The 12824-nt window shown below is 43.3% G+C and overlaps 1 protein-coding gene across 2 annotated transcripts in view; it reads right to left on the reverse strand.

Moving 5' to 3' along the window:
- LOC129209288 (BEN domain-containing protein 5) overlaps nucleotides 1-12824 on the reverse strand; it is a 952643-nt gene that overhangs the window by 212420 nt on the left and 727399 nt on the right. For both annotated transcript variants that reach the window (XM_054833489.1, XM_054833488.1), the window contains exon 7: nucleotides 11949-12038. In XM_054833489.1, the coding sequence (XP_054689464.1) occupies nucleotides 11949-12038 (90 nt within the window). The remainder of the gene's footprint in view (nucleotides 1-11948; nucleotides 12039-12824) is intronic.

Raw genomic sequence — 12824 nt, forward strand, 5'->3', positions numbered from 1 at the left:
GCTGTAATGGCACCTTTCGGCTGCTTCATTGATTTCCACTTCACTAGATTTGCAGTTTATACTGCTTCATTTTTATAGGATTTTCCTGTCCTTCCATTCCAATCGACTAAAAAGGTGCAAGGCAGCTCACCTGTTTCCACTCAGGCAAAGTCACTTGCAAGAGTCCTGTAGTAGAGCAGGGCACAAAGTCCACAGGCGCTATGCAATGCTGGTGTCACCCAGTAAAGCAGTACTTCTAAAACGGGCAACCATCATATTCCAGAAACAGAGACAGAGAGTCCCGTTAATTCAATAGCGAGCTACTTTACACTTTCCTCTGGTTGCCTTCTGGTCATGAGAAAGGCAAGAGTGGCATCACAGCTGTCTTGCTCTTCCTAAGAGGTGGCTACCTTTCCCCTGAAGCTAGTGTGAGCTCTCTGCTTGCTCTGGGTTTGCACCTCAGAAAGACACCTAAAAGTACCACATGAGCAAAACCAACGGCATGTGAGACAAAAGTAGAGCTGTATCCATTTCCCCCTCGACACATGCAAGTTGGTAGTAGGGACTGAGCAGTTCTAATCAGCGTCAAAGAACAGTCAAAACTGAAATGAAACACAGAAGTCCATTTGCACAGCAAAGTCTGTAACCACAGTCTTGGCAGACAATGAAAGCAAGGACTGTATGCAACACCTGAACTACTTCTGGGTGACTTATGAGCTGACCAGACTGGAGGAATAAAAGAGGAAAAAAAATAAGGGAGTGATTTATTAAACAAAAACCTAATCCTCTGGGAAGATCTGATGGCCAAGAAAATGCTGGCTGCATCTGAATTTTCTCCCCTTGAATCTGAGATGAAAGTTGTGTATTTGCAAGTTGCTTCCAGAGGTTCTGGAGGGGACTTGTTGGATAGCTACTTGTACTGGGCTCCAGCAGGAAAAAGCTTTTTCTCACTGGTTTATTTTTTTGTCTTAAAGAAAAGACAAAAATGACCACGTCTCTACATGAGGAAAATATTGCAAAAGCTCTGCTCTGTCCCTCACCAGTGGGGACAGATCTGTTCTTTTATTTACACTGCATGACATCCAGGCAAGAATAAGCTTCACAGAAATAAATTAGGGCCACTCCCTGTCAGTACAGATATGCTCCTGGCTGCTAAGCAGCAGAGTATGTTGTAAGCCCCCACCTCCCCTCCAGAGAAAATCTTGCTGTGAAAATGGAGCCACACTGCAGATCCTAAAGGTGATGGTAATTAGCACTGAAGAGGGAATATTCAGAGAGCAAACTGTCCTCACATGAGTAGGGCTGCCACAAGCAACTGACTTCTCTGCTTGTGAAGAGGTAAAATTCTCCAGGAGGGTATAAAGTACATGTTTCTATCTGAAGAACACAAGGGAGGAAGTTAGAAGGATGTAACTTTCAGGGCTCCTCTAAGCATCGAGGGGTTTTGTTGTTGCTGTTTTGGGAAGAAGAAAAAACACGATTTCCTAAAGAATTCTGTTTGGAGACAGTCTTATTGCAGAATCTACTTTGAAGCATATTAAAACTAAGAAGGTATAAGATGCTCTTGTTCCAGAACACAAATTGTTCAAGAAATATTCTATTGCACTCTACATTCACAGCCTGCCTCAGATGCAAATGAACTCTCAAGTGCCGGCAAGCCCTCAGACTGAAGCTCTCCCCAAGCACTTTGCAGCAATGGGTTTAAACTCTGGCAGCGCTGTGACCACATAAGCTAGTGTCAAGGTGCTATTTCCCTCATATCCTCGGCCATTAGGAACGTTGCCAGGAAGAAGAAAAAAAAACAGAGTTCACATGTAACCAGGGGCAAAGACTGTCTAACTTTCTACCTTGAATAGTCAGACTGAATTTTAACATCTTAAAGGTAAATTTAACGTTAATAAACAGCCTCTTTTACTGCGTGAAAGATACAGACATCAGAAGGGAGAGAGGTGCCACTGAACACGTTGGATGGCCTGAGACCCCAGACTGACACGCACACTGCAAAAGTAAGGGTTTATTTCAGAGTCACTAGAGGGGTCTGTTAGCTGAGCATGGTGGCAGTCACTTCCCGGCTGCTGTCTCCAGCGCAGGGCAGGCAACCTGCCTGCAGTGAATTGGGGGTTCAGTTCCAAGGGGTTTCCAGTTCTGACCCAGGACAGTACAACTTGCTCTTCCCCGCTCCTCCCCAGGAGTAAGAGACAGGCCCAACTTTGGAAAGATGGTACCTGGGAGAAGGCTGGGTCACAGCATTTTTCAACTCCATTCTTGATTTGTGACAGACTGTCTCCCATTTGACAGAAGATGGTTAAAGCTCAGTGAGGGGAACAGCCTCCTGTACCAGGGAATGAGCCACCCTCCCGTTCTCACTTTGGTGCTGTGACACCAAGCACTGGTGTTTGTAAGGGCATTGGCCACAATGGTGATTGGTGCCATACAAAAGCCAACATGGCAGTAGAAATTTAACAACCACGAGAACTGAAATCTTCCAGTGATGCTAGAAATACCTCCTTTTGGGTAGGCAGAGACCTTGGTGAACAAGAACTTGCCCTGTTGTCATTGTCTGCGCCACATCTGTCCTGTAGTCACCCAAAGACCTGCCTTATGTTTGACAATAACATAAGGCTGGATCCAGCTTTGTAATATGTTGCCTACACGCTGTACCACTGGTTGAAAATTTTGAAGTAAACTTTGAAAGTTTTGAAGAAACTTTGTCATAAGACAACCTACAGACTTTTCCTTTCCTCCTTTTTTTAACTGAACACTGAAACAGATTGTTACCTTTCTTTGTGTCTTCCTCCTGCCTCACATTTTTTTCCTTCAGTGATAGAGTGACAAAAAAGTGGGGAGACAAGAAAAAAGAAAGGGAAAATAACAGAAAAATAAAACTGAGCTTGTACAAAATTTCAAATAAAACATTTTCTTTAAAAACCTGTGGTATTAAAAAAATAATTATTTTTCCATCTATCTCCAATTACCTTCTACATTTAGCACCAGCAAAGACTAAAACCATAACCTCCAAATTCGAGCATGGATACCAGGGATCTGTTACCATTTGCTGAACACATAATAAGTGATTGAACCGACACTATAGGGCACAATCTGGAAATCATCACTTAGGGGCCACATCTATCACTAAGAAACCAACCTTCCTGGGGAGGGTGACTTTAGAGAGCTGTGTGCTGCTGTTCAACACCACCCTACACCTACACTTCCTGTCTACAAAGTGTTCAACAGAAGTTTGCCCATGCATTAGGAGCCCAGCAAAGCAAACTGTGCCTACATTTCTTCCCAGATAAAATTAAGCAGGATCGGTAAAGAATTTGTGCTCCCTTCTGGCTGGGGCATGTGCTCTGTTACCCCTCCTCTCCATCCTCAAAGTCCAGAGAAGCAGGACTGCACTGAAAGAGCAAAGACAACCTCTAAAGGGTTATTGCCTGGGGCAGGAGCCTGCTTTCATCCCAGGTTCCTTCTTCTTACCCTCTAAATAAGCTTTACACTTTTTTCTCTGTAAACTGTAGAAGTCAAGGAGACATGCCTCTTATAAACATGTACACAATACCTGGCGACAGGCACACACAGAGCACGTGAGCAATCTGTGCAGGGGCAGAGGAAGAATTTCACCCAAGTGCCCTTGTGTTAAAGAAAAGTTTCCAGCGGCCAAGTCCTAGTCGCACATGAGTGCTGGCTCCTCAGAGCAGCAGCTATAGCAATGCAGAAGGAGCAAGAAGGCAAGCACAGGGCACCTCGGAGACAAAAGAACTGAAAACAAAATGAAAACAAACAAAAAAAAAATCAATTCAGCTGAACCGAGCCAGGGCAGGCAAAGAACAAAGGGTCAGAAGACAAAGCCGGAAACAATAGACCAGCAAGATTAATATCAGTTGTGAGGAAGAGCTGGGACACTACTGAAGGAGAATAGAAAAGGCTTAAATAAAAGTATAAAAATTAGAAGGGATTCCTAATTGTGAAGCCTGGCATACCACTACAACACCTGCAGCTTGATCAGCACAGATCTCCCACGCTGCTGCACTTCAGAAAGGGCTTCATCTCACAACTTAAGATTCCTTGAAATTAATGATGGTCACTTACTAGGAGCCGTTTCTTTTTTCATTAACAACAGAGCCATGCAAATGAGATCTTCAGACAAACCCAAACTTCCTGTGGTCTTTACAGCTCTGAGTTTTGCATATTCATGCCCTGGTTGAATTCAGCTGGGGCAGGGCTTCAAGACTTCTGCCTGGGATTTCCCCACTAGCAACAGATGCTCCAGCACTGTTTGACCCATGCATGCAAAGTCCATTTTGGGGGAACCTACATGCATGGTACACTGGATGCTCTTGGCCAGCTGGACTGCTGCACAGCCACAGACTCAGCTGGCAACGCCATGAGCAATGTATTAGCTCACACTTCCAGAGGGCATGCTCTCTCGTGTAGGCCCAGAGAAGATCTGTTGCTTGGGCATAATGCTGCTCCCTAAAAGTGCAGGACTTGCTACCCATGGCCATACAGAGCAATACACACAGAAAATGGCCCTGACCTAACTGATAACTGGGAAGACATGGATAAAGAATCTTCAAAATCCACTTGGACTGCAATTTCCAGTAGGAAAAACAGGCCATATTAAGGAAAGCCAAGTGACCATGAAGTTCAGCAGAATCAATATTTTCTCTTTTTCCTGTTCTCAGACATCAGCAAAGTACCACAGTGTGCTGTTACAAAGATGATGTGCTTTGCCCTAGAGGCAGGTTGGTTAGGGCTGGAAGAAAATGATCTTTAAGGTAATGTTGTTCAAAAGTATGAGCAGTCAAGAAACATTGCAAAACCAGTATGTTTAGGAGATTAATTGGGCAATCCCACCCGGAGACAAAGCAGATTTGCCTGCTGTTGTATAGTGAAGCCTTTCTCAATTCTCCCTCTTGAAGACCAAGGGCTCCTTTAGCTCTCTGATTATTGTAAAGAGGATTAGTTAAGCAGAGGTAGTCAAAGGCCTGCCCTGGGCAAAGGGCAAACAATCAAAGCCACTTGACATTTCTTAGCTGCGTGGGCAAATCCGACCTTGTTGTCCCAGGGATGAGGAGTTAGGACTGATCCATTCCTCCTACTGGAAGATGCAAGGTGAGCACGCAAATCTAGGCTTGAGGGGTGAGCCTGCCTGGCAAGTCCAATTTTCCATTCCTGCTGCTACAAAAAGGGATGGACGAGATGAGGCAGCAACTTCTGCTGTTGGTGGGAAGGGGTGTCTGCCATACAACAGCCTTCTCCGCAGATGACACAACTCCTCCCTCAGAGACAGCCTGGGTCTCCAGAGCTCTGGGGACTCCTCCTTCCCACTGCAGACCACCAAGCCCCTGCACAGCCCCTCCAACCACCCTGCCACCATCACGCTGCCTTCTCTTCTATGCAGGGGTTCCCTGACATGTGCAGAAAGCATACGTGGTAAAGAGAGTGAATCGCATAACTACAGCCAGAGAAATTTAACCTCATTATAAATTTCCTCCAGCTTGGGAAAACAGGTGTACAACCTCTCATACCTGCCTGACACCATAGTGAGTTGATTCAAAACCTGTGGTATCTTGTAACAGCCAATGTCACTTTGGGTAGCAGAAATTCTCCTAATGGTCTATTTACATCAACACAATTTTAAGAGGAGCTTTTATTTCCATTACTCCAATACGGATGTTTTATATTCTCAGAACAACCTCTCTCTCTCTCCTGGGATACTTCACACTAAAATCCCATCCAGGAGATTTACAAGGAACAGACAATTGTGTTTTTCATGTTGCTTTGGAAGTCAAGGAGAGTGTGTTTCCCTTTGTATTAAAGCTTAGGAGCTGTGCACTTAAAAAAGAAAAAAAAAATCTTAGTGAGAAGGATGAATGCAGTCTAACAACTTTAAGAGAACCCTGCAGCTCATTTTATGGTTGGGCTGTTGAATTCTGTTGTCTTTGTCTGCTTCTCATCATTTGGTTTCCTGAACCCCTATAAAAGAGACCATGAACTGCAGCTTCTGTTCACCATGTTCCCTCACTGCCTGTAAGTGCTAAGCTGAATCTAAATGAACAGGAGAGTGTTCCTGTCCTCTCCTGCCACAACTTATGCATATCATCTTACGCATGCAGAATACAATTCATTTTATAGAAAGATTTTGCTCTTTTTTTGACCAAGAGCAGTCACCTCTCAAGTGGAACTGTGCAATATCGGGTGCATTTTCCTATGGATTGCAGCCAGAAGAGGAGAATGAAAGGGAATGGAAGCTCACTGTCTTTGTACCTTTGGGGTAGCAAGAGAGTGTACAACTCCCTTAAAGTGAATCATCTGTTTAGTTCAGTTCTCTTCAGCATTAGCAATGCAGCCCACAAACTGAAACCCTGGCTACAGCCCCCACATAGGGCATTCCTGCATCAGAGAGCGCTCGCCAGCCTGCTGCACGGCCAAGGCAGAGCACCCTCCTGCATCCAAAGGTGAATGACAAACTAAGCCTTTATACACATGGAGGCATTCACTTTGAGTCTAGAAGTAGCCAGGAGAGCATAAATGTTTGCTTCCAGTCTCATTTGACAGAGAAGACAAAACTGACACTTTACACTAATATAACAAACATGCATGTATGTATGAGATCCACTCTCTTTATGGAATCCTATTTTGTTTCCTCCTCTAGTAGGAAATATAGCTGAGAAATGAAGATGATTTGACTTGCTAGAAAGAAGAGTACAACAGATTAAGTACCTAGAATGAACTCAGAAGTGATCCAGCCCATTCAGATGCAAATTCAGTCTGATATGAAGTCTGGCAGATAATACCCTCAAGCTTCTGAGGGCCCCATCGATACCACAACAGGCACTTGCTGGGCTCAGTGTTTTTCTCCAGTACAGCTGCTATTATCAAAGCATCCTATACCAATGCCTACAGAACTCAGTTTCATTTCTTTAGGAGAAATTTATCCCCTGGAAACAGCTAAGCAAGGTCATCACCTCTGTTACTTCAGAAACATTCTTTTCATGTGCAAAGGTTTCATTAGCTGCATTTACTCTTGAATTTAAAACATGCCCTGTCCTGTCTTTCAGTTACTATCATTTATGCCCTAATGCTCAAAAGATTTATGCTTAGTGAAGGAAGCAGAAAAGCAGCTTTTAACCCCCAACAGCTTATTCCTCCTTTTTCTTCAAAGGACAGAGGTTGGCTAAAATTCCAAGTAGGAGCAACAAGTTTCAAAATTACTCTTCTCACACATACATCTGCCTTTCCCACAAGGGGCAAAAAAAAAAAAAAAGCAAAGCAAAATAAAACAAAACCTTGTCCCACCTATGTTGTAGCAACTTCACTCTCTTACTAACTTTTTCAGGGATCCTGCAGTATCAAATTCAAAGAATTCGAAGGCACTGCCTCCATGAAGTGAACTAGAAAACTGCCACCATTTTTAAAAGGGCTATGCTTGGAATCTGACCAGGAATAAAATCCTTCATAGCACGTGGAGCACCTTGGTCACATAGAGAACAGAAGTCCAATTACCCACTAGTCCAGTGAGTTATTGTGCAATAGCAGGACTCCAGAGACAGCTGGTGAGAGACTTGTTTTCAGGCTGTCTGTCCCTTTCTACCCCATTCTTTAAACTTAGAATCAAAATTTCTACAAAAGTTTTCAGATTTTTTTTTCCCCTGCCCTCCACTGGCACGAGGGTGGAGGTTAAAAATACAGACCAAGAATGTTAACAAAAACCCAGAGACATTGCCAAATGTAGTCTGTTTTTTCATTTCATATCGTCTGATTTAAGGTGAAGCAAGAGGGAGCATTCATTTAAGCAGCTGTAATGAAAAAAGATTGATTGAAAAGTCATTTTTGCTCCATTTCTTGTGGATAAGAGTCCCAGGTGTCTGTTTTCCTTATATTTTCTGTTTAATGGCTGTTCCCTATTCAGCCCATAAGCTTCAAGGTCAGCTTCAGGTCAAATTACACTTAGCACAAGATGCTCAGCATCTGCAAACCCAGCTGTGGGATCCCTCTCCCCCCCCCTCTTGACTGGGTCTTCCATTCTGGGCTCCCAGCCTAGGAAACTACATGAAAGTAAAACATTCAGGGTATAAATTTCCATTTTTGCATTTAGATAGCATGGTGGATGCCACAATTGCGAATGTGTTAAAGATGACAAATGTCAAACTACTAATAAAACATGCTAAGTCTGTGAGGAAAGAAGATGTCTAAGTGCATCTAGACAAGCTTAAGCTTGCAGTTGCTGACTGCTGACAAAAGCCAAAGCATACAGGACAACCTTAGACACGGCAGTCGCCACATGACTCCTACAATTTTCCATGCACACAACTAGTGAGGGACAGTTGCTTATCTCCCACAAAGAAAATAAAATCTAGCAGCCAAAGGAAGGAAAATAAGACTGTAAGAATACTAGGGAAAAGAAATACTCCTATTGCCAGATCTTGTATAAAATCCAAGCCTTTGTAAAGCTGGCTTTTCACCAGTGTTTAGAGAGTAGGGACTTGTACTGATTTTACACACATATTTGCGCACACTACATACATATATAGGCATTAACTGACATTTGACCCTATCTGTAAGAGTTAATAATTTACTTGCATTAACAGTATAATTTGGAAGACAGAAAACAGCATGTGTTTTCTTAAATAAAAATACTGAGGGGGAATCAAGTGAGGAAAAATATCTAAGAAAGGAAAAGAATCTAAATGCACAACTTCAGAAAATTCCCTCAGCAATCTGAACAGTCCGTGAGAGATGAATTCAAGCTGTAAGATGAGTTCACACTGTTTTGTGTCACACTATAAAAGCCCTCCAGGAGCAGCAGCGACTGCAGTTGGTTAGAAAATGGTCTATAAGAGCAAAGTGAAAACAGTAGATTCCTCTTCGTTCTAGACCCTACTTTTACTTGCTCATCCCCAAACACGACACAAGCATCAATGCTTATGATGACCGTCACAGCCTGAGGAGGAGAGCACCGTCCTACCTTTGGATGTAAAGGGTACTCATGCGAAGGTACTCTCTGGTGACTATCTCTCCATCTCTGTCCCTGAAGTTCACAACAAGCAGTTAAGAACTATCAGGGAAACTTCCTAAAAAGGCTAACCTGAAGCATCGTAATAACTCTTAAAAGACCAAAACAGAAACAAAAGGTTCTTAATCCATCTTTCTATGAAGAGGCCCTCTGGGTTTTGTCTGCCTTTTAAGGAAGTGAGCTACAGCTCAGCAGCTGCACCATGTGTGAAATATTATAGCACTTGTTTTTAACTGCTGGATGAGGTGCCTAATGATTCTAGGGGGGTCTGGCTACTGCTGCAAGCACTCCACAGCTGTAAGACGACTGAGGTGTGTATCCAAGTTTACAATACTTGTACATCTGCAGGAATACGGAGTATTTGTATCCAAAACTCAGTTTCCAGTGGATTCTTTGTAATGCAACATGAAGAAGGATGACACAGAAACAATACAGTTCTGAATGGGGAGACGATCCTATGGTCTTTTCCAACAGGAACACAAAGATCCTTGCTTAGAATTAAACTGTGGGTGAAGTGAAGGACAAAGGACCAATAGACAAGACCAAGTATATCCTGGTGTATTAAGGCTAGACAACTTGCTTCTCTCATCAGGGTACCTTGCCTCATCAAAAAATGGAAGATGTAATATGGAGCTTCTATCAGCCCCCAGGAAGCTGGTGTTTGGACCACACATAGCTATATATATCCTGCGCAGAGAGCAGGCTAAAGAGGTCAGGAAGAGACTTGGCTAGCTCGAAGACAGGTAGAAAAATGAATAAGGAGTTAGTTATGAGCTTAGAGCTTTAAAGAAGATGACATAGCCTGAACTGAATGAAAGACAAGAAAAAAATGAAGACCAAAAAAAAGAAAACTTGTAACTCATTATCTATTCCCCTATTGGCTGATTCTGCAGGCCTTGGCAGTAACAATTCTGCTCATCCATATACAAGATGCTGCTTGCACCTGGGGAATCTTTGGAATTAGCTTCCATATCTTAATACTTCAGGTGGCAAGCCTAACCAAACATTCAAGAAGAAATCTCTCTACCAAAAAAAAAAAAAAAAAAAAAAAATCCTGGCATGTTCCATGCACACCGGGCTGGCATTCGGATATTAAATGGGCAACACCTAACTGTGCCAAAATCCTTCCCAAGACTCCAGAAATAAAATTCCTTATTGTGCCCTGACTTGACTGCCAAAGGGATCCTTTTTAGCCCTTCTTTTGACCCTCCCACACAAAAGTTTCCAAAGATGGAGCAAGCACCCAATTTCACATTTGGCAATGCTAGAAACAACACAGCAATGGCCTTGAAATGTTTGCCATTTCTACTTGTCTTGACACTAATTGTACACACAAGGCAGCTTCATCTGCACTGGGCAGAATGGCTCAATGCACAGCGGAGTTCAGTGCCTTCAGATCCGCTTCATTTCCAAGCGAGTCAAGCGTGCATTATAACTGCAGTCACAGCAAGTTTCTGATGTGCTTCTCCAACACTGACCCCTCCTTTTTCTTTTTCTTATTCCCCCCCCTTTTTTTGTTTTAATTTTTCCTACAAAACACAAAGTTTCTCTGAGACAATCAGAGCATGACTTCCATCCAGTTGTTTCATCAGGCTAAGCATGCCACCCGCTTTTTCATATTCCCTTTCTTTTTTCCCTTTTGAATAAACTCTCCATTATCAAAATAAAATGACATCATTTATAAAGTACCACCTCAGCAGCAAGCCTCAACCCTCATTTCACAGGGCTATGCCAGCAGCCACAAACAGAATCAAAGCATCCAATTAAAAATCCATATTCATTAACAAACATAATGCTTACTATAATGCCCTGCATTGACTATGCCACCACAGGAGATGGGAAGCTCGCTGAATTTTCCCACTCTCAGTCTGAAGCACCATTTTTGTTAAAGGAAGGGTTTTACCTTTGCTACTCCATGGGCCGGCAGGAAGAGGCCCCGTGTCCTGTTAGCCCATCGGCTAGGACAGCAGAAGTGACAGCTGTTGACCTTTTGCCTTAGAGACATGCCAGACGCAGGACCCTGCCAGGATGAGGAGCACACAGAGAAGACCATGAAACTGTGCCAGACCTTTCCCACTGAGGTCTTTAGGTACCAACAGGGCCAGTCACAAACCAATCTGCAGCATCACAAGCAGCCAATGTAATAAACTCTGCATATGCTTGATTGATGCAACTCATTGGCTAGGCAGGGCCAGATCCAAGCTGATGTAGTAAATTAGCATATTGCCTTGGCTTCAGGGAAGTTACGTTGATTTACGCCATCAACAATTTACCGCTGCAGAAAGTCTCATACCATAAGTACAATATTTCAGACCTATACAATGAAGTTATATGAACACATGCCAGGATGATTTATTTATTTGTACCCACAAGCCTGAGATTTACAACTCTTTATAAGTATGAGCTGGGCAATTTGCTTTCTATTTTTAGCAGGAATGCTTTGTGCAGGGAACAGCTGTCAGCCACTGGGAGCTGTGCTCCTCAGAGCAGCAGCTTCAGACAAATAGAGGCCTCAGAATTAAACTGGAGAGCTAGGGTCACTGCTTTGTGGTGGAAGAGAAGCTGAAGACAGTAGACAGCAAGGAAACATAAGCACTTAACAGAGAACCACTCCCAGAGCTTTTACAGCCTGTTTTCCTAAGAAAAGGAGCCTTACACAATCACATTGCATACGTACAAATGTGACTGTCGGTTCTTCCTGAATAGCGTCAGAGCCCACTGTCCAATTCTGACCAAGTTGAGCAAACATTCACAAGACTCAGAGACAGTATATTCCTACTGCCCCCAAGACGATAGGCATCTGGGGTAGAGGTGAGAGATTCTGCTAACAACAGAGAAAACTGTCGTGTGAACTCAGCCTTCTATCAGATCCAAAGCTACGTGCGTATTGGGTTTGTACCGATAGGAAATCTGATCCTTCCAGATCTGCCATCTTCATGCAGACACTCACCTTGGCACACGAAGGAAGATGGTGTTTCTCCAGGATGGACTCGTGCAGTGATGAACACCACTTTCTGTTCAGCCCCTGGACGCAGGTTCGCTGCAGCAGAAGGGGGTGACAGGGGACAAAGGGGAAAAAAAAAGAGATAAAGATCCTTAACCTGGGTCCCATATGTAGGACACAAAGTGCCATTAATATTAAAGCATATCCTTCTATTAAAATCAGTCATACATTATAAATAAGCACAATCTATAATTAAAGGAGGCAGCATCACTGGGTCTCTGTACCAGGCCATATAGCATACTGCACAAGGGCTGCAAAATTAATGACACGCAGCCAAACCTACAACAACAAAGTTAGCTCTCCTTTTAAAAACCAAGATTTACCACAGTGAGTTTAACTGCACTGTAATTGCTCTCTCACTTGTGATAAATGTCCCCCTGGGGCGACAAGAACAACAGTGGGGGTCCATTCACAACGTAAAGCCAATTGCACCGTGCATTATACTTGATACAAGCCTTAACAGTGCCAAACAAGGGGAAAGTGCTAACAAATGACATTTATGAGGCTTTGCTGTGGGGCATTTTGGAGGTTATATTTTTGGTTTTTCTCTCAACTATTTGGGACTGCATCTGTTCCGAGATGTTCAAAAGCAATAAAGTGCGGGGAAAAGACCAGGATTAAACCCAGCAACTTTCTCTGGTGAGAATGTGAAAATGTACCAGTTCCCCTTCAACTTACAGATAGGTGGAAGGGAGACTTAGATCCCAACTACGCTGAATTTAACATGGGCTAATCCCCCACTATTGAGACCACACTATTTTGGCCACTTGCTTCAACTGTAAACTGCATGGGTCAAGCAGGATGTTTTCTCTGTTTGCGCAG

The sequence above is a fragment of the Grus americana genome, chromosome 8, assembly GCF_028858705.1.
Source record: "Grus americana isolate bGruAme1 chromosome 8, bGruAme1.mat, whole genome shotgun sequence".
Taxonomy (NCBI): domain Eukaryota; kingdom Metazoa; phylum Chordata; class Aves; order Gruiformes; family Gruidae; genus Grus; species Grus americana.